This window comes from Lepeophtheirus salmonis, chromosome 12, assembly GCF_016086655.4.
Source record: "Lepeophtheirus salmonis chromosome 12, UVic_Lsal_1.4, whole genome shotgun sequence".
NCBI lineage: Eukaryota > Metazoa > Arthropoda > Copepoda > Siphonostomatoida > Caligidae > Lepeophtheirus > Lepeophtheirus salmonis.
Window position 1 is genome coordinate 9981647 of NC_052142.2, and position 24964 is coordinate 10006610.

At 32.6% G+C, this 24964-nt stretch overlaps 1 protein-coding gene across 2 annotated transcripts; it reads right to left on the bottom strand.

The window, feature by feature from the left end:
• Nucleotides 1–522: 522 nt before the first annotated feature.
• LOC121127074 (guanine nucleotide-binding protein subunit beta-1) lies at nucleotides 523–24534 on the bottom strand. Of its 2 annotated transcripts, XM_040722447.2 has the most exons (7): nucleotides 24294–24534; nucleotides 24086–24231; nucleotides 23849–24019; nucleotides 4058–4310; nucleotides 1596–1667; nucleotides 1320–1536; nucleotides 523–1266 (listed from the first exon to the last, which is right to left on the bottom strand). In XM_040722447.2, exons 1-7 carry the CDS (start codon nucleotides 24348–24350, stop codon nucleotides 1160–1162), a joined length of 1023 nt encoding a protein of 340 aa, XP_040578381.1. In that variant the 5' UTR covers nucleotides 24351–24534; the 3' UTR covers nucleotides 523–1159. The 2 variants fall into 2 exon arrangements, with proteins under 2 accessions (XP_040578381.1, XP_040578380.1); XM_040722446.2 differs by having other exon boundaries at nucleotides 23849–24231; nucleotides 24294–24523.
• Between the last annotated feature and the right edge of the window lie 430 nt (nucleotides 24535–24964).

The following is a 24964-nucleotide window of genomic DNA, read 5'->3' on the forward strand; positions in this document are numbered from 1 at the left end:
TTTTATTTTTTCTTGACAACACTGTATACATATATAACCATTTAGAATATATCTATCCATAAATCACAATATGTAATTATAACCATATAACATAAATATACAGCAATTTGAAATTTAGATATACTTTTAATTTAAGAATTGCTAAGGCATCCATCTCAAGAGATGCTCGAATTCGGAGTTCCACATTTTAGGATGGCCGGCAAGATGAAAATTCCTCCAATCTATCTCTGCTTAAAAAATTTACGACGTCATTGTAACGTGTTCACAATTTGAAAATACATATGACGTCATAAACAATAAATATGTAAAATAGGGCTACATCGAATTTTAAATAGGAACTATCTTTTACTCTGGACCACTCCAGACCGAACCCCACACTAGTGGTAACCCATTAATTACACATAACTTTCGAATAGATAATAACAACCATGAATTTTTCAAGATTTGTATTCCTAAAAATCATATTAATATGACAAGCTCAATAACTATGTTTTCAAAAAGTAAAGATTATAGTACAGAAAATTCAACTCTTAACTATTGTTTATTCAGAGATACAGTAGTAAAAACTACTAGTCACTATGGTTATTATAACATTAGTTACGGTATAGAGTATAGTAAGCCACTTTCACAGAGATGTGAACCAAGCATTGATAAATTATCCATAATAACTTTAAAAAATTATGATTCTGGATCACAAAAAAATAAAAATTGGGATTTGAGGATTGATCTTACATTGAATTATTAAAAGAAGCACGACACTAAAAGGTTGAGTAAATAAAATTCATTTACGAATATGAGATTTAACATAAAACTGCAACTTGTTTTCAATACTTATTTATATATTTATACATACATATATCGAATTCCCCAATCATAATTTAATATAAAAAGAATATTATAATAATACATTCTTTTATATATTTATATATATATATATATACAAGAGTTGTATAAAAAACAAACTGCTTAAAATGCAATAACAGTATTATAAAGTTAATGCAAAGTATTGCTACAAATATTTCTGGTTAAGTAGCCTCTCTCTACATGCCATAAAAATTATTTATTAGAAAAATAGTGATCATTATTCAAGACGGATTTATCTTGTCATTGTTGTGAACTAAAAAAACAAAGAAGATACACGATGGGGGAATGGTATCAATTAATTCCATATTTTTAAAAAGCTATCCCAAGAACCAGTACACACGGCCATTCCATCATCCGTTACTCCTAAACAACTTACACGATTGTCATGTCCAGCCAGCACACCTAATAAAGAATGGAAAAGGATTACAGAAAAAATTATATAATGAAAATTGTACCTGCACGCTCAACCCTCAATGTATCCCACACGTTCACATTGAAGTCATCATATCCCGCCATTAGGAGTCTTCCAGACTTAGAAAACGCGACACTTGTTACCCCGCAAATAATGTTGTCGTGAGAATACTGAGCTAACTCTTGATCGGCTCGAATGTCATACAACTTAACAGTAGCATCATCAGAACCAGTGCAGAATGCAGTACCTTGAGGAAAGAACTTTAAAACGCATATGTATTATTTCTAAATTGTAACACTAAATGATGAATAATATTTACCGTCACAGCATTAATATCACTTTCATGCCCAGGAAAAGTTTGTTTACACATTCCGTCTCGAATATCCCATAACTGATGATATAAAAAAAAACTTAGTAACTTCATTGCTTCATAAACAGTTTTAGTTTGTAAAAGTGTAAAAAGTAATACTTTTGACAAAATTGGTAATTTTAACTTTGAGTACATACACAAACCTGAATTTTTAGATATTCAGATATTTTAAGTTATTATATACAACATTAATACAAATGTTGAATGCCCAATTTTCGTCACTGAAAAGTTACAAATATTAGTGTTATCGTCTATATATCATCTTAAATTTTTTATATTTAATGTTAATACTTAAAAAAGAGAAATTCAAACTGTTGAAATGAATTTCTCAGATCGATATAATTGTAAAAATTGGATTACACCATTACACATAATAATGAGAGAATGGAGTTTCCAAGCTTTATTCTGTAAAATAAATATTCGAGTTTCAACAATTTGCCTGTCACCCCACGAATAGGTCTTGAAATCTATATAAATCTTCAAGAATAAATTATATCGTTCATTCATTCCCATATATATGAAGCTTTAACATGAATCCACTCATAAAACAAAATGGGAAAAAGTTTATTTTATTTCATAGCTATTTTACGACATAAGCCTTTTAAGCACTATGTTGTTACTACTATCAAAGAATAATCTATACATGGAACATGTACAACCTTTTTTGACCAACTTTGGGCGATTTTTTCTTGCTTTTCTATTTATAAAATTGTTATGAAATGAAAGAGAAAATTAAATAAAAGCAATGGTTTAATGAATGATTTAATGTAACTTTATTTACTAATTATTAATACGATGAAATGAAAGAGAAAATTAAATAAAAGCAATGGTTTAATGAATGATTTAATGTAACTTTATTTACTAATTATTAATACGATGACATAAAATAATTATATCAACCAACAAAAATATTATAGGTCGAGACATTTTCACACGATTTTGACCAACTAAAGGGGAAAAAAGATTTTAAAAAATCTTAAAATTGAAACCTTGTTTCGTCCTATATCTTACGAATTATGAAGTTTACTATTCATGTCCTTGATCAGGTTGAAAACGGTATTAAATATGCTATATTTAGCTAATATCTCCAACTTCGTGACCGTACGGCAAGTTATATACAATTTAAAAGTGAGAAAAATCAAATTCAAAATGGAATAGTCAAACTCAAAATGACAACAGTCAAATTCAAAATAAAGAAAATTCATTTAAGGATAGTAAAAAAGTATATACAAGTTGAAAGTAATATATATTAGGTAAAAATTGAAGACTTGACCATGTATGTATTACTTTAAATGTTATCAATGTATATAATATGTGATCTTGAACTTAATATATTGACAATTGTATATTTGTTCAGTAAAGTAGCGATTTTGTATAAGCAAATTATACAAGTGGCAATTTCTTCTTCTTAAAATACATTATTTAGAACTTACTTCCCCAACAAAACATTAGTGTCACTCTTCCTCATTCCTATACTAAACCATTTGTGGTTATTTCCTACTTAGATGGTATCTCCTCATGAATTAAAGAAAAACAACAACAACTTAAAAAATAAAAATCAATTTATGTCACAAACTACTAACACTTCACACGCGATTACAAGAAAAGATTTACAACTCCACTAGTGATAAAACAAGACTATATGAAAAAGCCTTTAAAATTCCAAGTTCATTTCTAGTAGTAAATGACATAAAGACTACTAATGTGTAATTAGTTTTTTTGTATCAAATCTGGTTTTGGAGATATTTTGTTTTGAATTTTTTGAATATTTTTACTCTTTCAATAGGTTTGAACTAACTTTCGAATCAAGAAAAAAAATCAATGACTCAAATTAAATTAATTTTGTTAATTGCAAATTATGTGTTAATTTGAAAAATTTGCTTATAATTTATATGCGATCATCCAATTCTGAAAAAATCCAATTGAAAAATAAAAAATGACCGTATTTTAAGGGTTTTGGTTGAAAAGGAATAGGCCAAAGTTTTTTTGTGAACATGTTTTTTTAAGTTTGTATAATAAGGGCTTCGTATTACAGTTTTGAAATTAGTGCATCAACTACTATTATAATTGAATTTGAAATTTGTAAGATTTTTGAAAAAGTAATTTTTTTTTTACTAATCTTATTAACTATTCTAATTTTGATTCCTTTCTCTCGAGTTAAAGATAAAAACCTACTACCTCACCTCCATCAGAGAAAAAAGCTTACGTATATCTCAAGAATAATATTGTAGATGGTTGGCCTTGTTTTAGGTCACAAAATCTTAATATATTAAAATAAGACTACTGGTATATTAAGATAAGTTTGAAGCTAAAATTTGTAATACATATAATATAATTTATTGGATATATACAATTAACAATGAGCTATCGAAATACCGGTAGGTTACTTATTATTAAAAATATGAACTCACTTTAGCAGATGCATCACATGCTCCAGATACAAAGGTCCTTGAATCTGGCGAAAGAGACAAGGACATCACATCACCAGTATGCCCAGTATATGTGGTAGTTTGTTGACCAGTCTCTATGTCCCAAAGAGCACAAGTCATATCCCCACTACTAGTAACGATTAAATTATCATCCAAAAACCTGCAGCAACTTAAGTAACCAGTATGCCCAGGTAATTCGCGACTAACACGGACACTACCCTCCCGTGATTTCAAACTAAGAAAAAAGAAGGTTAAAGTCTATGTTGAAAAATGATAAGTAAGAATAAAAGTTAAAAAATGAATTGAATAGGAATGGTTACAGAACATATATTTGAAGGTCTTCAGATATTATGTTATAATATTTATTTATCAACTAACACCTGGGAGAAAATGACGCATTTTCAGATGAATGAGACAAAAAAATAATCAAAAATGGAATTTGCACTATTAGTAAACTATCAAAAATGCTATACAAATTGAAAATAAATTTCATTAATTCACTTGCACAGGATAAAACGGGTTTTCAAGTACAATACAAACAGTTTAGTGTGCACCCCCATTATACACTTATGAACTTAAGAACATAAACTCATGTTCATTGGAGAATAGTATGTTTTTATCAATGATTTCTGGAATAGTAACCAGAACGTTCAGCGTCACTTGCGCCTATTATCTCCGAAGGTGCTGAGTCCCCATAATGTTTATCAAGCTTCTTTTTAGTCTCCTGAGGCGTTCTGCCTTTCATAGAGTAAAGTTTTATCAACACACGAAATTATTTTTAGTCCATTTTTTGAAAATTACCCCACTTCCTCGATTTCAACGAATGTCAAACAGAAAGAAAAAGACTGATCTAGAAGAAAGTTGATGTGTATTTTTACATGAGATGCTATTAACCAAACATAACCCCGATACGGACAATTTTACCATATCTCAATACTTTTTAAACGACACTCGTATATACAGTGCAGCCGATGACGTCTTTCCACACATTCATAAATTATTCTTTACTCCCTAGATGGCTCTTAGGTTGAACAAAATGTTATTTTTTAAGACTTTTAGCAACAAATATTTCCCTCAATTCAGTCAAATAATATCAACTCACTAAATATTCAAATTGTGTCACATAATGATATATCTTAATTACCTAGATAGAACATCCCTTCATGAATGATAAATTCTGATTTGGTTTTCTGATCTGTTTTGTCAAAATTTCATAGCATAAATTATAAAAAGACAGTTATATATTTAGGATATTCAATTTTTTTAATTAAATTACTATTTGCTAAGTTATTTAATAAAATATAATGTTCTATTATAATACATTTATTTATATATATGATATACGGGAAATATAGGAGGGGGAACTTGGTAAACTTCAAATAACATAAATATTTACATCAGAAAGATTTTCTAGAATTGAATTACATTTTTTAATTTATCCAAAAAATTGCCCAAATTAAATTCGCGAATCAAATAGCAAAAAACAATAAATGTTGCAAAAAAATGGCAATATTATTTATTTGCATTTTAAAGAGAAACACTTCCCTGACCCTACTTTTCTCGTACATGCATAAACAAAAAAATTATGGCGAATAATGTTTGCAATAAGCATCGTCTTGTGGCATTTTTTCTTAAAAAACTGAAAAATTAACGTTTGAAGTAATAAAAGAAAGAAGAAGGGAATATTCTACAATAAACAGGTTTCTCCAGACCTTGGCATGGGGTTTCTGAGGGGGAAAAAAGGTCAAAAATATTACTACTTTTTATGAACTACAACTTTTATTTTATAAAATATATGCGTACACCTTCTAGTCTTCAGATCAATAATCAACAAATTTTGGTCCGAAAATAATCCATCATTTCAAATAAAAAGCGGTACCAGAAAAATGACCTTAAGATTTTTTTTAACATCTATAAAATTCTTGTTTAACAAAAAAAAATTCAATTTTTGAAACCCTAAAATAATCTTTAGATAGAAAGAGCTGTATGAAGGTTACAGACTTATTAGCCATTATTCCGATAAACCCAGTGCTCCACCCAAAATTTTGATGTTTTTTTTAAATCTTCAAAAGTAAAAAAAATGGGATAAACGTGATCATTTCACTAACTTGTAAAAATCAATAAGTTAGCTAACATATAAACAAAACTTTTTTTATAACTATAAATTTTCCTATTGATTAATGTGAAGGTGTTATTTCGTTTTTGCCATCCCTGTTTTTTTTTTAGAACAGGTTTCTTGAAACCTTGGGAAAGATTTACGGAAAGAAACTCACCCCAGAAAATACACCTTTTCATATTCTACTCTTATTGTATGACCATATGCGTACATCTACTAGTTTCGGCGTCTAACGTTTCTATCTTCCGCACAAACTTTTACTTTTATTATATATAAACTACGTAAGATGGCGTTTTATGTATTGATGACACTATATATATATAGGTGTGGATGTATGCAAGTTTCATTTTTGCAACCACACAATATATAATTAAGACAGGTTGAAAACAATACCTTGAGAGGAAAACAACGTGGTTTTCACCTCAAGTTTAAAAATCTTTTTCATAAGGATTTTAGAATTGTTGAGTGTGTTGTGATTTCATTTTTGTTATAAGGGAAGTGGATGGGTGTTTAGATAGTAAATTCGTTCCTTGCTTAGCTAGAAGTGGAATCTTGAAGAGTCTTCTCGGATCCTCAAAGCTCATTTGAGAGGCTTTGAGAGGTTTAGAGCAATGGTAAGAAAGTTCCGTTCATTTTTTTACTAAAGATATGAATAAGTAGAAAGAGGAAAACTCATCTCCCTCTAGTTACCTACGAGCTCTGAAGAAGAATTAGCCTTATATGACCTCATCAAAGAATAACCAATACCCCAGCAGACCTTTCAATTTAAAGGTAGTGGATACTATTTTTGGTATCCTTAAGTAAGAACAGCGTAATATACAGAGTGCGTAAATACCCTGGTTATAAAAAAATTGATTTTAATTGATTTGAAGAAAGAAATAGATATAGGAATCTCATTTGCACATATTGAGGACGAATTTGGTATCAGAAAACTTGATTATATTAATGGTATAAAGGGAGCTGTTACAGATCTGGAAGCTCAAAGAAGAGACAAATACAGAACCCTATTGTTTATGAAAAAGAAATTACAACTCACTCTCCACGAGGATATTAGACTTCCAAAGAATTTGGAGAGGTCATGTGCCCTGTTAAAGAATGCTGTTTTCAAGAAGGAAGACTTGAAGGCTCGATGAATGGGAACTATCTTGTAAAGGTGACCCAAAATTGATATCCCAGGTTTTCTTCCTATAAAAGGGTTGAAGACAAGGGTCTAGTATCTAGGTCAAGGTAAATTCTGCACTAGATGTTATCAAGGTGACCATTTTGCTATTGATTATTCTAATAAACTGATAAAATGGCTTGAAAAATGGGATCAATGAAAGTAAGAACTGAAAAAAAGTTGGAAACAGAGAATAATTCAACCAATCATGTTGTTCGCGAAGAGATTGGTGAAGATCTACCTTGTCTTGATAACAGTAGTGAATCCTATGCTCCCAAAAAGGAACCCCTATTAAGTAATCTATATTAGGGCCATAATATAGATGAGGCTACATTGCGGAAGAGGAACAAGGCTTTCAAGGATAAACCCGAAGAGTCAATAGAAGATATCTCACTTCTATTGACAACAATTTGTCTTCAAGTCCGAAGAGTGAGATAAAAAAACTTAGGAATTAATACGTTCCCAATTGGAAGTGGTTACTTAAGGATAAATTAATTTGACCAACCGTCATAGACGAGGTTATAATATCTTCAAGGACCAGATCTGGATCGCTCTTTAAAAGGACTCATAGTTATCTCCTAACAAGAGCACTCCTCAAAAATTTTAAAAAAATCAGGACTAATTTTGGACTGCTATTATTACATTAAATCGACTATGCAATATAATTTAGAAGGAAAGAAATACCAACCCCAGACTTACTGAATTCAAAGAAAATTTAGGAATCTTTGCCAGCTTAATTTCTCTCAATATCCGTGGAAGAAAATCGCACATAGTCAGACACGCTCTAATAGAAAACCTAATTACCTTAAATCCAGATATTATCCTTCTGCAAGACATTAAGCGCCTTGTCTCCACCTCATGTGAAAAAACGTGTACTTCATACATCCCTAGTTGTTTAAACTATTTCTAAACTGACTCTGGTGTAAAACGTGGAGTCCTTACTTTTAATTCGAGATTGTTTAATGTTCAATTTGTGTTCAAGAATTTTACGGAAAAAGTGAATGGTATACGATTTTATTTACTTCGGCAACATCAGAATTCTTTTTAATAAATGCGTATAGACCGAGTGAGAGAGAGTCGACATTTTTTCAAGTTATTATAAATTCCCATAAGGGAAACCCTTGCCCCCATGCTACTGTTGGTGATATATATGTGGATTTAAATAAGATTAGTAATTTCAACAAATGAAAATATTTCATGGAGAAGAAGAAACTAGACTTCAAGAATAGATTTAGTTTTGGCTTCATCTAGTTTTATTAATCAAACTAGAAACACAAAAAACCTCCCGGAGCCCTCATCTGACCACAAGATCGTACAATGGGATTTCAAACATGACTATAGAATGAAACCATTCAAAATGCTTTGCTGAATCTTGGAAGATGAAGATTTTTAATTAAGTCTTAAACGTAAACTAACAGTAAATTTTGATAGCACATTATCTGCGATAGCTTTGCGACTTAGTAATACTATTCAAGTGATTACCGGAAATTTCATCAAACAAAGAAGAACACCAAGCAGAATATTCAATGATAACTTATATGTTATTCTGACACAAGGTTTGGTCCTCCGACAGGGGTAAGTTAATAATGGTGTGTGGAAAATGACTGGTAAAAAAGAAAGGATATCTTGGAACTATTTTCATGAGTGCTTTCAAATTATTTTAGGAGGGGATAGGAAAAACTTTCCCCGTGCAAGGAGACACAAGGGAACAATTTTCTCAGAAGAAAACACTAGAATACTATTGGAAAATGTTATAGATAAGAAATTTAAATCTGATAAGGCTTGTAGACCTTAAGGAATAATTGGAAAAGTTTATGCCGTGGCAAAAAAGGAAATTGTGCCTTATTTAACGTGTATTGGTAAATCCATGTAGAAACACAGCTGTCTTCCTAAAGTGTTGACTAAGGGAAGAATTGCTCTTATTCCAAAAAATAGTAAAGGAACAGACTTCTATCATTGGAGGCCCATAATGGTGCTTACTGAAGCATATAGTATTGTAGTTGGAGTTTTAGGCGTGCAAAATGAGCCAATTTTAAACATGGAAGTCCGGACCATAGTAAATAGTTTTTCTTAGTGGGAGAAGCATCACTGATATTTCTTGGAACATTTAAGCGGCACTAGAATCGGTAAATAGACGTCAAATGTACGGTGCGATTATAGCTATTGATTTTTCGAAAGCTTTTGATTCTATCAGGCACATTTTTATAATGAAGACTGTTAAGAAATTATTGCCAAAGAAATTTTATATTCCGATTAGGGCTTCAACAATGTCTATATGTGGGTTAGAGAGTAAATCAATTGAATTGAAAAGAAGTTGCCGACAGGGGTGCTGGGTTTCTCCTTTACTTTTCGTTGCAGCAATTGAAGAACTCAGTAATATTATCAAAAGGAAATAAGGCAGATTTTTTATACAACTAAGATCCAGCATGAAAATAATTTATATACATGCAGATGATATGACTTATGGTAGAGGCTAAATCGGAGAAGCAACATATTAGAAGGGTCGAAATTCTATTGGGTTGCTTAGAGAAGTTTGAGATAAAGTCTGGCCTTGCAGTTAACAAGTATAAAACGGCAATACTACCAGTTGTTAAGTGAACTCCAATATCTTACACCAAAATTCGAGGTTGAATAATACGAAAAAGTTTAGAAGTTCTTTGGATTAAGAGGGACAGACACGGAGTAACGTTAGGAAACTGGACTTCCTTTAACAGTTTGATCTATAAAAAATTAGCGGAGTGGAGATATTTAACTTACAAAAATGGATCCATATATATGACCCATATATAATTCCATAGATTTTGTATAAAGCTACTTCGTCTCCGATAATCGGAGAGCATTCGATTAAGGAGGAAAAAAGTTGGCTTGAAAATTTATCCTATAAATCTTATATTCAGGCATTAAGAGGAAGCAAGGAGCAAGTGGACTTGTCAAGATTTCTACTTTCTTCCCTAAAATTTAGCAGAAGATTTTTTTTATAACTAAATGGTCAACCCGGATGTTGGTTTGAGGTCTTATATTTCCTCGAGTAGGATTTAAAGGTGGATTTTGTTTTGAACAAAAATGATAAATTCGGAGGCCGTTTGATTTTCTTCTTTCATTGGGGCAGCTCATAGAATTTTTGTGATTAAACGATGTGGTTTTTGACTCAAACTTAACAATAGACATAATACTTTAGAACAGGGGAAAGAGGTATTTCTTTAAAAACCATGAAAATCTGATAAGCATGGAAACTTAGGCGTTGGATAATATCGTTATTTCAATTCATGATGTTAAATGTGATATTTTCTTGACAGGGAAGTTTTAGTTTACTTTGCAAAGGACAGCAGTAACACACTGTATGGTGACTCCTCGCCCTATGAAATGGGCTCATATAAAAAAGTATAAAGCAAAGCTTTGTAGAAAATATCTCCGTATTATAAGTTTGAAGGAAGATTGGACAAGCCATGTAATGAATTCAACTAAAAGAAGTGCCGATGGCAGTAGATTTTTTATTCTGTTATTCATGCTTTTCAAGTGTGTCCTTTTTTGCTGTTTATGTTTATTTATATTTGTACCAAATTTAATTTCCCAATTTGTTATGATGTATTATTTTATATTATATATTGTAAAATAAAGACCCATTTCTTTGTCTAGGGATTTTGTAGGACTTCTTCTCCTTTAGTAATACATATTATACATACTCCATTATTTTTACCATTTATTATTCTTTGTTCCTTTATTATATGACAATTGTTCTCGCGTACTCCATATTGTTGACACGAACATATGCAAGAGTTACTGGATTAAATGTATCTATTCGGTGTTCACCAATCGACGAGTTATCTCTTAAATTAATCCCAGTTTTTTAGTCTTGAAGCGTCAGTCAGAAGAGTTGTTGAAGATCAAGATGCGATAGATCCGGGAAATCTGCGGTTGTAAGAATATTTTTGATTTCTTTGAAAGCATCTTCAAATTCCGTTAACCACATGAAATCATTTATTTTCTTTTGTAACAGTCGAAGAGGTGCAGCAATGTCAGCAAGATCTGTAATGAAATTACCTTATTGGTTTGAAAGGCCTCTGAATAAACACAGATCTGTAAAATTTTGAGGTGTAATGGATTTTCGAATTGAATAATTTTTTTTGTTGTGTCACAGAAATACCATTGGTTCCAAATTTAAACTTTTTACGAGTTATTAATTGTACATCTTATCAAAACATCTCGAGTTCGTTCAATGGCTGATCTGGACTTGAAGCCATAAACTCTAATTCATCTATACTATTCATATATACGGTAAGCAAGGGGAACGTTCCTAGTAGTCAGTTTATGAACGCTGTTTTTTTAGTTCAGTTTTTGAAAAATAGACTCAACATCCGTTACTTTGTTAGCAAACGTCCTTTCACGGGTCCTTTCTTTCTAGGTTGACAAAACAGAGTCTGTAGATTACCATACAGAGGATACATTTACAAGATTATGTTTTGACATAATTTACCATAGCTTGAATATAATTTTCTGGTAGTGTTCATGAACTTTTGTAGCTAGATCTCCTATTATGTAAATTCTTCCCCAGTACACAAATCATATTCATACATCAACTGAGTTGAGTTTAAAAGATTATTTTATGATTTTTCCATTTTAAATATTGATTAATCAACATGTTCTAGAACATTGGTGCATATTGCAGATGGTTCAAAGCTCTCCAGTTTTCCGAGCCAGTATTGGCAATTGGCTATATTTATCGTTAACTTAGCCTTGACACCACCATATGAATCTTTGTTGCCAGGCATTTTGTAGAATATAATGTAATTAAATTGAATTGCAGTTGAAAAAATATTAAATATGGAAGTATTATTCAATTCGAACTGCCTACTGGGCATGTATAGTTCTCAAGATGACTGAGTATTTACAACTTAGTTTATTATACAGGTTCATACAAAGGCATCTCATAATTATAAATATACAAATATAAGAGTAGGACTATAATAAAATTTATATAAAGTACTAATCAAAGTTAGGCCATCATGTAATCAGGCTTGCTAGAATTTCCCATTTAAGTATCGTACCGACTGCTAGGCAAGACAAACAGATTTTAACTATACACACAAACAATCACATTCTACGACGTCACTATTAAAAAGTTTGGTGGAAGACGAAAATCAGTCGTACACACGTTATAGTATAACCTTGGTACTGATGAAAAGATGGACAATGACATATTTATACATGGTACAGATAACCACACACTAATGAACTTGAAATCATGTTCGACATCTTCATTCTTAATGCCAACCTATGTTGTGTACCAAATTGTCGCAGTGGATATAAAAATACTCCGAAGTACCCTACTGTATCTCTGGACTCGTTCCCTTATTGTGAATGTTAAATAAGTGCCTAGCTTAGAGCAATTACTAGTCAAAGCTGGCAGAGTCTAGGCACCTTCTAAGAATTAACAAGTTCGCTTTCATCATTTTCAAGACAAGGATTTTGTTACAGAAAGTCAAAATAAGCTCTAGAAGAGTTGAAAAAACAATTAAAATCCGTGGATATCTATCTCAAGTATGAATATTTGAAATCATCGTTTATTCCGAAACTTTTCCCCAATCTTCCTAACACTTGTCTAATCACAAAAATGAGGGAACTAAAAAAAATATTTCATCAGATAGTCGTTCTACTGGATATCTCATTATTATCTAACTTAAAACTTTTTGGAAAATGGACTCAGTGGCTGACTTTTACGATTTATGCTCTTAAGATACGCGTGATATACTTTTACCAAATATCAATTATAGAAAAATATATTCAATTTCATTGATTGGAAACCTAAGTTTCCTTGAGTATTCCCATTTAGTATTCATATGGATCGGATATTCTTTTTCTTCTATAAAAATATCACACTGGATAACATTTTAAGAGAAGATTATTTCAATCAGTAAGCTTCGAAATGTATTACCCTAAATTCTTCTGGAGCACATAAACGTTATTCACCAATCATCCCTCATTTGGAACAAGAAAAGTCCTACACAATTTCGCCAGATGTCCTTTGATGGTGTAACTCTTCGTTAATGTGGGATCATTTTCACCCAAAAAATACGTTTCTCCGAACATTTTAGTCAATATTATATGTCCAGAAATGAGTTGTACTTTTATTGAATGATATTTACTGCTCAAAGAGTCGAGTTTTTTTAATTAAAATTGACAAGACAGGAAAGTTGAATAACAAAAACTCTGCTCGTCATCTTGGTAGCATCAATATGTTCAAATTATTGAGGCACTGCCTTACTTTAACCAATTGTTAACCTCAACTCAGAAACTTTATGCTACAAATAAACTTTTAAATTTAAAAATCGGATTTTATGTTATACCTATTTCGATGGACAACAATAACCGGAAATGCTACTAAGATTTTTTTTTGGTTAAAGATCTTGGAAACCAAATATACCAAATCCAGCTGCTCCAGGCTTTCTTCTCATTGATAGTACCCACAACTTCAAAAACTTCTATAAAAAAAAAATATATCTTCATGTCCTAATTTCGGTGATTACCTTTCATTTACAAACTGTTAAAACGTCATTGACTCGTTTGAAATCAAAAAACATAAGTCAAAATTTCTCTCAAAATCAGTATATCCAACACCTATTGAAAAAAAAAACATTTTACCGGCTGACACCATTTTGCTCTTCAATATTCGTCCTTATCACACCCAGATGGAAAATAACTGGAAACTTTCTCACCGTTGTGTTAACTTATTTGAACATCGTCAATTGTAAGATACCTTTAGTAGGAATTAGAAAAAGAGATACTTCTAAAGAACCACTTAGTTCAGGACATGAAACTTTTCTATTATTTAGCGAAGTTTAATACCTGGTTGATGCATTGGAAGGGAGAAGCAAAAAAACACTAAACGAGCCTCACAATAGAAACGTTCGACTCAGGTTTACAATTTACTAGTGCAGCATTAAGTCTTAGAGAATGCCTCTTAGCGATGTTTTACTTTAAGTTCGTTTTCTTAGTTACTTTCTATATTTTCAATTTATATATTATAAACAGATCAATTTTATAATATCAATAAAAAAAAAAATATTAGATAACAAACAATTGTCTATGTCAGACTATCAAAATATTTTTATTCTTCGTACAATAGCATTACTTTGAGTCATTCATTTAGGACCGTACCACTAATTTTGTAACGTTTTGCGAAACTGGTCTCTGGATTAACATAGTCAAAAATATCATGAGTTCTTCTTTATCAAAAGGAACAGTTTTAGAATAACACACATTTTGAAAAACAATATCTAAAGAACCTGTCATATATTTTAAATGTATTTCAATTTGTCTACGATTTGCTCGCCCACTAGGTCCTCCAAGCAGCAATTTTTCTTCGCAAAACTCGTTATTGGGGGCTTAACTCAATCATTTTATTTTATAAAATTGATAAGTTTTTAAATAGGAAGACAATTTACTTTTATTAGATTAAAAAATCAAAACAAAAATCAAAATCACATTACATGAACTAAATATTATGCATATCAATGAATTAGATACAAATTCAGTGATTTAAATACAATACTACTGAACTTCTATGATTCAGATCCATATTATGTAAAAATTAAAATTGACTGTTTATAAACTGAATTGTATTAAGAAATTAATCCTCTGCAGTGCTCATTTGAAATTATTATATAAGTTATTTAATTGTATTTGATTAATCATAATCAGAGCTTTAATTAAGAGGGACATGTAGTAAGGCGGAATATTGAATTATTCTTTCGTTGGTTATGTCAAATCATACGTCAACATCATCTGACAAGATTTCAAAATTGCTAAAAAATTTATCCCATGGATAAAGTCTACTGCAATTTAATAACTTCACTTCTCCATTTCTAGACTTAATTTCTCAAAATTTGAGTGTTCTTCAGTGTTTTCAAAAATTCATCAAATTTATAAAATATTTACCGCTGGATTGTTAAGAATGTTTTAGTTTTTCCGTCTTATATCTAATTTATATCCCGTCGAGAACATAAATATATATTAATAAGGTTTGTTTGAATGCATTAATGTCTGTATTGATATATAAAACGGTTCACCTAGTAAACTGTATATAGTGTCCTATGATGTATATAATTAACATATTATGACATAAGAAATAACAATGTTTAGAAGTGATTTTTTTTTTTAAATAGGCATGTTAAACAAAACAACTTAAGATCAACATGGAAACCCTGACAAGTTGAGGAAAGTTTTGGAGGAGATCAGCAATAATCATCCGTGACAAGGGGAGAAATAACTACAATTATAACTCCGAAACAAACCCTTAGGGTTACGCTCCGTCTTTTACGAGCACACACGAATGTTCAATCCTATTTTGAATATAATTGATTTTATTTAGGAAAGGATTTTCACTAATTGGGAATCGATTTATAACGACAGCTGCTAAGGGGAAAGAATCATTCTTCAGATTAACAATTCCTTTAAAAAACCGGGCCAGCTAAAAAAAATCCCAGGATTTACATCTCTAACAATGTAGTCGTTTTAATGAAATATTGTAAGTGTGTGCTTAGTAAAAGAATGCAGTTTCTGTTTATTTTGTCATTGGTCTCTTAAATAAAATACAAACGCTGGTATTTTTAAATGAATTTTGTTTGTTTTTATAAATAATCGGTCTTAAGACTTAAGTACTCGTGAGTCATTACAATCAGGAATATATTAAAGAGAGATGACACACACCTCACACTTAAAAATTGCTGTGGAGAAAGAAAAAACTATTTCTTTCTTTGATTTTTCCTTTTTAGACTATCCTACCACCAAAGAGAAGTACAGTCTTCAATTATACATTTATTCATTATTATAATTAATATTTAAAATTACAATAAATGTAGAATTTAAGATTCAATTGTCAATTAGTCCCACAGGTGGGAACTTGGACTAGAGACTTCCAAATCAAGTTGGATTTGAGTTCATATCTTGAAGACGATCTCACAATCTAAGACTTGACTTTGAATCCATAGCTATGACTCGCGACTCGACTTATTGAGGACTAAAGAGAAGCCTGAACTAGTGTTGTGTGGGTCCTTATTTAGGACAGCGGAACGCGATCCAATCCAGTCTGGTCCCACTTGTCAGTCCTTAAAGAAGGTAAAATCGATCCCTCATGACATAACTGAGGGTGTTTTTACTCCTTTTAATTATTCACTTATATAATAATAAATAATATAACCAAGTAATAATATAAAATGTTCGTATAATATTGTATTATAATGAAAAATATAATATTTTTTACAAAGTGTGTGCAATAATCTTAATGCATATTTAATATATCTTATTTGGCTGAATTAAACATCGATATTCTTATGAAAAATTTCAAGGGCCGACAGTTAAGGACCAATCCGAAAGACTTACTGTCCTAAGACTTGGCCAAATAAATAAGGACCAACCCAACACTTGGCTTAAAACTATAGACACTATATTAATATTATGGTCATGGACTTGAAATGAGATTCGACTCTATGAAAATGTTCACAGACTTGGACATTGACTTGAGATTCGACGTGGGCTTGCATTATAAGGACTTCTTCCCTTCTCTGATTAATGTTGTATCGTAAGCTGCAAGAGTAGAACTGACACTCCGAAATTTTTGGGAGGATATGGAGTAAAGTAGTGTGTAGAAAGGATTAGACACCTACTATAGTTCAAGTGTAGCCTCATTATATTTTTGAATGAGGACTTAAAAGACGACCTATCGGATAACAAATCCTACCATTCTACATATCATGACCTAATAAAAAGAAGCAACCTAAAAAGGGTGTATTCTTTAAGGATTTTTTTTTTCTTTGCTAGATAAGTATACTTTAATGTTCAGTACCTGTTCATTTTATATATACACATTAGATAGGTCGCAACATAAGACCCCCACCAGATGAAGAATCATAATATGTAATAAGGAGCGTGCTGCTCGATATATGTAGCACATAACAATTTAATAATTATTTACAAACACACAGTGACAAACAAAGTCTTATGAAGTAATAGTTTATCGTTTAAGTGTTCCCTTTAGATAGAGACTCCAGCCTTCTTCGATCGGAATTCTTGGCCGCCTCACTCGCCTGATTGTTCGCCACTTGACTTAGCAGTGTTTGGGGGTTTAAAGGGGATGCTGTCCGGAGTACAATAGAAGTCCAAGGGCCAGCTGAAGTCTGCCCTCAAGAATACCTGAACCAACCTCGACCACAGCTTCATCACCAAGTCATGCAGCTAGTTCCAGTCCAGATTAGAGCTGGTAGTGGAGAACATTGGCGGCAATATTGAATAGACATATGTCTAAGACTCTTATCTTTCATGTTAAATAAATTAATTCGTCGGCCACGTAAAAAATTATACAATTATTTTACTATTTTTAAAAATTTCAGAGTGTTCAGGTTTAGACGCGCACACCTGTATTGTGGTTTAGAAACTCAAAGAAACTTCTTCACGAGAAAGTTAGCTGAAAATGAATTTATCCCTCGTACAAGTTACAAAATAGTATATAAGATGGTAGAACGAGAAAAGCCGTTTACTAATGGTAACTTCATCAGTGATTGATAGAAGCAGCAAATGACTTGTGACTTGTTCAGATAACGCAAGATTTGGGATTATTTGAAGCATGCATGAAACAACAACTGGAAAATACATTTTCATGGAGGTTCAAAAAACTTCGCTAGACTATAGCCTTCAGGTACGAGGTATTACAGTTGATGAAGGAAAAAATATGGGGGGATGATGTGCCAGTAGTACTATAGTTGTACTGGATGATGTGCCAGTGGAACTACAGTTGGAGCTCATTGATTTCCAAGCAAATGACTTTTTGAAAGATAAGTAAAGAGAAGGGAAACTTAATGTATTTTACAGCTTTTTGACTGATGATGACTTTTTCGATACTGAATACTTTGCCGCTGGCATGGCATTACTCTTTGAAACAACCTATGTCTGTGAGCCAACATTTTCAAAAATGAATTATGTTAAGTCAGCACATCGAACTCGATTGACAGATTAACATTTGAAAGCAATTCTGTTGATTGGAGATAGCAATTACAAACCAAACATTGACATCCAAACATCTTGAAAACCAAACGTCAGTTTGGTTTAATATATCGCTAACCTTTTTTTGTTTTTGGCCTTCAATACTATAATGTACAAGATTAAAAAACTGAAGATCTATTGAAGGTAATGAGACCATATTAATCCTTGATAATGTATCAACAACTGTTTTATTTTTTCCGGAGATGTGCAGAATAACTGTTGTGTAATCTGAAATATATAAAAGGTGTCTTTCTTAACGTGCAGACCGGGGATCCGAAACTTCAGAGAAAGTATAAGTTAAAGGTTTGTGATCCGTATAAATTGTGAATTGTCTACCCTCAACAATATTACGGAAATGCCTTAAAGATGAATGTATGGATAGTAATTCCAGATCGAAAGTACTATATTTCAGTTCGGATGTGTGTCATGAAAAGAAAAGATTAAGGTTATCATGTATTGTTTACAAGTAGTTTCAAAAATCCTCCAAACGCCGTGTCAGAAGCCTCAACAGAGAAAATTAATGGTGCATAGGGAATCGGATGTATAATTAAGGTTGCATTAGCTTATACTGACTTCACACGTATTAATGTTTCTTTTAATCCCATAATAGGCTCGATCCTATATTTAATTATGATGCTTTGGTAGGGGGAGCTCCTATTATCAGTTGAAAAAAAGATCGTAGTATTTTAGTCATACCAGGAACAAATCGATGGTATAATGTTAAAAACCCCAATAAATTCTTGTACTTTCGTGTGAAGGGACGGAAATTCAACAGATATAATTTTTAAGACCTTGTCAAAAGATATAGAATAACTTCCATCTGAAGTCATCATATCTATTAAAATAACGGTTGACACAGTGGCACCTCTGATAATAAAGTCCCAGAGCAAGAATGTTCCGTGGTGGACAAGGGAATTAAGCAATTTGGGGATGGCTCTCAAGAGGGCTGAAAGACAAGTACACAAAACACTGAGTTCCAAGGATAGAATTGCTTATTATGGAAGCAAGCGATAATATAGGAGAGTAATAGACTTGGAGAGGCGCCATCACTGGAGAAAGAGATGTACTGAATTAGACACGACAGCATATAATGGCGGCAATAAAACGACAAAATGAAAAAATTAAACCTAGATTGGGCATCCTACAAAGAAAGAAAACTCCTCAAATGCATTTTAGCAATGCTACTCTTTATAAACAAGGCCAGAAACAAAATTTGGATGAAGGGACTGAGACAAATAGGAACACTCATGCCATTTGGGTAAGTGATATAAATAATGCACTTGTGGAGGAAGTATTTAGCTCATTCAATTTTTTTTTTTAAACCTGGACCTGATGACTTAGCCCTATTATTTTTTTACATATTAATATATATATATTAACAGGATAGCTTTTATATTTAAGTAATAACTTAAATTTTCCTTTGTTCCTAAGTTATGGAGCGAAGATAGTGTCATTTTCTTACCAAACCCCAGTAAATTATGATTATACACATCCCAAAGCATACATACCAATTACCCTAGAGAACACAATAGTTAAAGGACTAGAGGGAGTGGTGTATTGGCATAACAAATCGTTTAAGCTAAAAGTACAATTAAATAATCAGTTCGGTTTCCAAAGGGGAAAGTCAAAACTCAGCAATTGGTAAAGTGGCTGATAAGTGCCATTTTTAATCAAAAGCATGCCATAATCGTTTTCTTCGACATCGAGGTAGCATTCGTCAACCTTCCTTACAGTCCCATGGAAAAATCTTAGGAAAATAATGGTATTGATCCGTGAACAATTAAATGGCTCAAACATTACTAGTTAAACAGAGAAATCACATGTTCTCAACAGTGAGTGAGTTTCTTCTTCAATCCATCAAAAGGATGTCCTGAAAGGAAATTCTACCATTCGTATGGAACTACACCATTCGGCACATTATTCAACCTAGGCAGGGCCCATTACTTACTATTAGTTATGCAGATGGCATAGCCTTGGTGATAACTGAGATTGATCTGACTTCAATGGTGATATAATTCATAAGCGAATAAGCGAGATGAACTTTTGCATATCTCAAATGCATCTCAAGTTTAATGAGTCAAAGACTAAGGGGATGTTATGTACCTGGGCACGTTGAGCAAGTTTTCCTGAGATCAAAATAAATGATGAAGCGATAGAGTGGGATCAATACAAATACCTTAGTGTTATAATTCACCGACGAATGGGAGGGGGTCCTTAGGTTGACCATAGCGTCAAAAAAACTAAAAGGTATTATTTCCTGCAAGAAACTTAGTTAGATACCAATGGGGCCTACGATCTTGTAGACATCAAATACATTCGAGAGGCATGCTTGGAATCAGTGGTATGTTATGGGGCAGCAATATGGGCACCTCGGGTCTAAGAAAAACAGGGAAACATCACTAAGTTTCAAAGGGATCTTGATGTGTAGAGCTATGCGAACAACACCAACAAAAGTAATGGAGATTATTTTAATGTGGAACCTTCACACCTTAGCATTAAAAGACATATGATGACAACCAGTTTAAGAATTTTGGATGATGTTCCAGTCACATGGATTGTACAGTCAAGAACATAAGGAGGACAGCCCCTTCTCCAACAAGATTGAGATTAAATACTCTACAAATTTGATGCACCCTTGGGAAAAAATAATCATAAACCTTATAACTGTCCTTCCTTTGAGACTATGAAGGAAGGGGCATCTGCAAATCCTCGATGTGTAAATATGTTCACTGACGGATCAAAAATTAAAGATAAGGTTGGGTATTGATGGTGTATTTCGTGTGGGGACGAATCTATTCTCGGCGACTATGAAAATTTAAACAGGTATAACAGTTTATGACGGGTTTGGAAGGAATTTTACAAGCATTGCGAGCTCTTGTTGGAATGGAAAAGCATTCATGTTCGATGGTTTTTCATTCTGATAGTATGACTGCCATAGATTGTCTGTCAAAAGAAAAGAGGAACCTTTACTAGATAGCAAAAGGGATATTGGCTGAGATAGGCAGATTGAAAGTTTATGTAAACATTTCATGGGTAAAAGGTCATAACAATAATACGGGCAATGAATCTGTAGATGCACTAGACAAGATGGGATGTAAAATGACGGAAAATTCTACATTGGAAGTCCCACTGGTCACAGTAAAGAATGAAATAAGGAAAAAAATTAATTATGTCTGGTTGAACAAGTGGCTTGGTGACCCAAGTTATCGGCAAACAAAGTACTTTTTTCCTCGCCTTTGTGAGAGATGAAAATATATAAAGAGAGAAGAACATCAATTAAAAGGGTTTTGTTTGTCAATTGAAAAAAGTTTTGTGACTGGTCATATTCCTTTGAAGAAACATTTAAAGAGGATATGCTTGGTGGAGGATGACTCACGCAGATTGTGTGGAAATGAACCAGATTCTCCTGTACATCTTATAACGAGATGTGATGCCCTAAGCGTGAGGAGAAATATATGGGGGTTTTATTCGAGATCTGCAATGGAACAAGAAATACATTTTATGTTTTATTGCCACTGGTCGTTTTGGAGATATTAAGGTTAAACTCTTGATATTGTCATCCGTCGATGGATCTTGTGATGAGAAAAAATCTAACATTAGGGACGCTGAGTTCATCGAATAAGCTATATTAAAACTCATAGGAAAATATATTTTTCTATATGACATGTATATCGGATATTTTTTTAAAACAATTTTACGTTTAAAATAAATAAATATTTCAATGAAAAATTAGGTAACAGTTAGTTAATTAAGGATTATATAAGTTATCTCAAACTTCAAATATGCCGGCTGTGTATGTAATATTTTAGAATGCCGGTAATTTGATTTTTAAGTCTAAAGTGTGCACAACAAGTAAATACTACAAGAGGGTTAAATTAAATACCTAAAAATTATAACTACACGACAGAGTCTATTGTCATTGTGACTTCATGTGAAAATGCATTATATTTCAAATTTGAAGATTTTAAATCAGAATAAAGATATTATACCCTTCCAGTTGCATTATCACAATATGTCCTGGCCCCAATATCTTTATTCAGAAGTAGTATTTATCAGTAGAGTTGTATAAAATATGAGCTAGAATGCTTGCGAGATGTTTCAAGTCTGAGCTGTTTTTTTTATTTTTCAAAGCTGTTATCATAATTCTGGAAAACGAAAACAATGATTTAGTTATCATTGGAGTGTGTGATGAAAAAAGATCGGCCGATCATAAAATACAGAGCTCAAATAGCAGTCCTCGCTCGTTGATACTTTTCAAAATAGGGAGGAAAAATTAATAAGAACGTTAATAGTAGACTTGTACAAGATACAACCTAGAACGTACAAGATATTATTTCAAATTGGATTGGGATGCGAGTTTATCGCCTTCCTCTCACGGCTTCTATTGCAGTTGACCTAATACAACAATCATAACTGCTAAGCTGATCTACTCCAAAATATTGTCTGGGTAACCACGTTATTTTCAGGTTTCTTTATTTAGCTTATCGGTCTTAAGAGCATGTATATATCGTTTAAATTTACGCCAACCACAATTTAGACAATTGTCTGTCCCTAATGTCAAGTTAACCATAGTTCGAGTTGTAAGAAGACTTTAGACGAACACGTGACTTTATATATTTGACAGCCTCAACCGTACTTTTTGTCTTCCTAAATTATGTAAAAAAGGATTTACTACTCTATCCAGTCATTTGGGGCAGCTTTTTAAGCCCTCCGTTAACAAAACCGTTATTATAGCACTGCATTTCAAGAAATGACTTTAACTCTGATCTCAGACTCGAATGTTTAAATCCTTAATCCTCTCATATCTCCTATGAATAAAGATATTGTCTAGAAATTTTGTATAGAGTCTAGTGTTAATAGTTTAAAAGAAATGCTTAAAAAAATTAATCAAAAATGTGATTCAAGATTACATTAGTCGTATGAATTGACATGGAATTACCCAGATGTGACAAGTTAATAGTAAACATTAAGCTTATTTACCTTTCAAGTTTGTCTTATCTTAACATTCTAATATGATATATGTACAATTATGAAACATGATTTTGATAATATTATCAGTTAATACGTTGCATGCAGGGGTCATAAGGCATGTATCTCCTGCATTGCAAAAGTTAATAGGTTCCACAATGTCAGTACTCGTAAATAACATTACGCAGTGCCATTTCATGGAATTTTGAAATATATAGATTATTTTCATTCACATATATACTCAATATGTTTTAAAAAATAATAGTGAAAAAATTAACATTCTACCGTTTCTACAATGGTTTTAGAAGTTAGTAAAATATATTGAAATGTACTGTATTGTGGATCACCTCGCACACAACCTGATAATTGAAATTGAATTGAAGGTACGTTATGTACATGAAATATTAAAAAGTGTGTTGCAAAGTTAGTGGAAAAAAAGTAGGAGTGAGCCCTTGAAGCCAATCCTCTATTAGATGAGAGAAAAATGCTATATTACTTATAAATGGAACAAATATTATCCAATCCTCCACAAGCAACAAAGTTTCCTGATGGAGCATAAGCACAAGTCATGACCCAAGAAGATCGCAGAGGTATCGCATGCACTTTATTTGTACTGTAGCTATCCCACACGATCAGCTTTCCATCTTGAGAAGCAGACACCAAGTTCCTGCAAGAGAAAGACATGACATGAGTGCCCAGAGCAAACCCTCCACCCTCCACACCCCACACCCACCTCGATTCCGCTCCCCAATGCATGGCGTAAATCTTGGAGAGATGCCCCCGGAGAGTCCTCCGCGTCCGCATTTGAATGCGACCGATTGGATCCATTGTCCCTGCTGCCTGCGCCAGAGTCGTATCACAAGCTGCTTTTCGTCCATCCTGAGGAGACAAAATACAGACTCAGGATCCAGTCACGTCCAACACACACTCAACAAACTTACCCGAATTGCGTTCTTTAGCTGCTCCGCCTCCGCACGCAGAGGGTCCAACTCATTCATCTTGCCTCTATCTAGTACAACACTCTCCCGTCAACACACATTCCTAAACCTCCATCCTCATCACAAACGTTCGCACCACCAACCCTCCGACCCTCCGTCCAACCTGTACTCTCTTCTCTGTCTTCTTTCCTTCCCTCTTTCCTTCCTTCCTTCCTTCCTTCCTTCTCAAACCCCTTCCTTCTCCTCTTCTCCTCTTCTCCCTTTCCATCACCCCGCCCACCTACGGTGCTCCTCCCTCTTATCTCCTCTACACTACTTTCCTAACCTTTTCTTCTACACGCCCTAGCATATTTTAGAATTTCTAAAATTGTTCATTATAAGCACAGTCGATATGTAAAAAAAATAAACATCCGAAAAATGACATGATAAACCTCATAATTTGAAAAATATATGGAAGGAGAACTCAAGGCCTTTATAATAAGGTCCTAACACTTGCAAAAGAGAACAGCTTTGCAAGGCAGACTCATATCTGTAGACTGTAAAAGGATATTGTTCAAAATCACATTGAGCTTTTTGAAATAAAGGTGGATTAGAAAAGGAAAACCAATTGGTGTTTTTTTTTGTTCACGTTATAATAAACGTCGTTAACTTTATTATATCACGGAACCTTTCAT

What these genes read in the sequence shown, in the direction of transcription:
- LOC121127074 (XM_040722446.2), bottom strand. Translation starts at nt 24,350, where the DNA reads ATGAATGAGTTGGACCCTCTGCGTGCGGAGGCGGAGCAGCTAAAGAAC. An exon ending in AGCTAAAGAACGCAATTCGG is followed by an intron (nt 24,232 to 24,293) that starts GTAAGTTTGTTG and finishes TTGTCTCCTCAG; the next exon opens with GATGGACGAAAAGCAGCTTG. An exon ending in AATATTTGTTCCATTTATAA is followed by an intron (nt 4,311 to 23,848) that starts GTAATATAGCAT and finishes CTTTTTTCTTAG; the next exon opens with TTTGAAATCACGGGAGGGTA.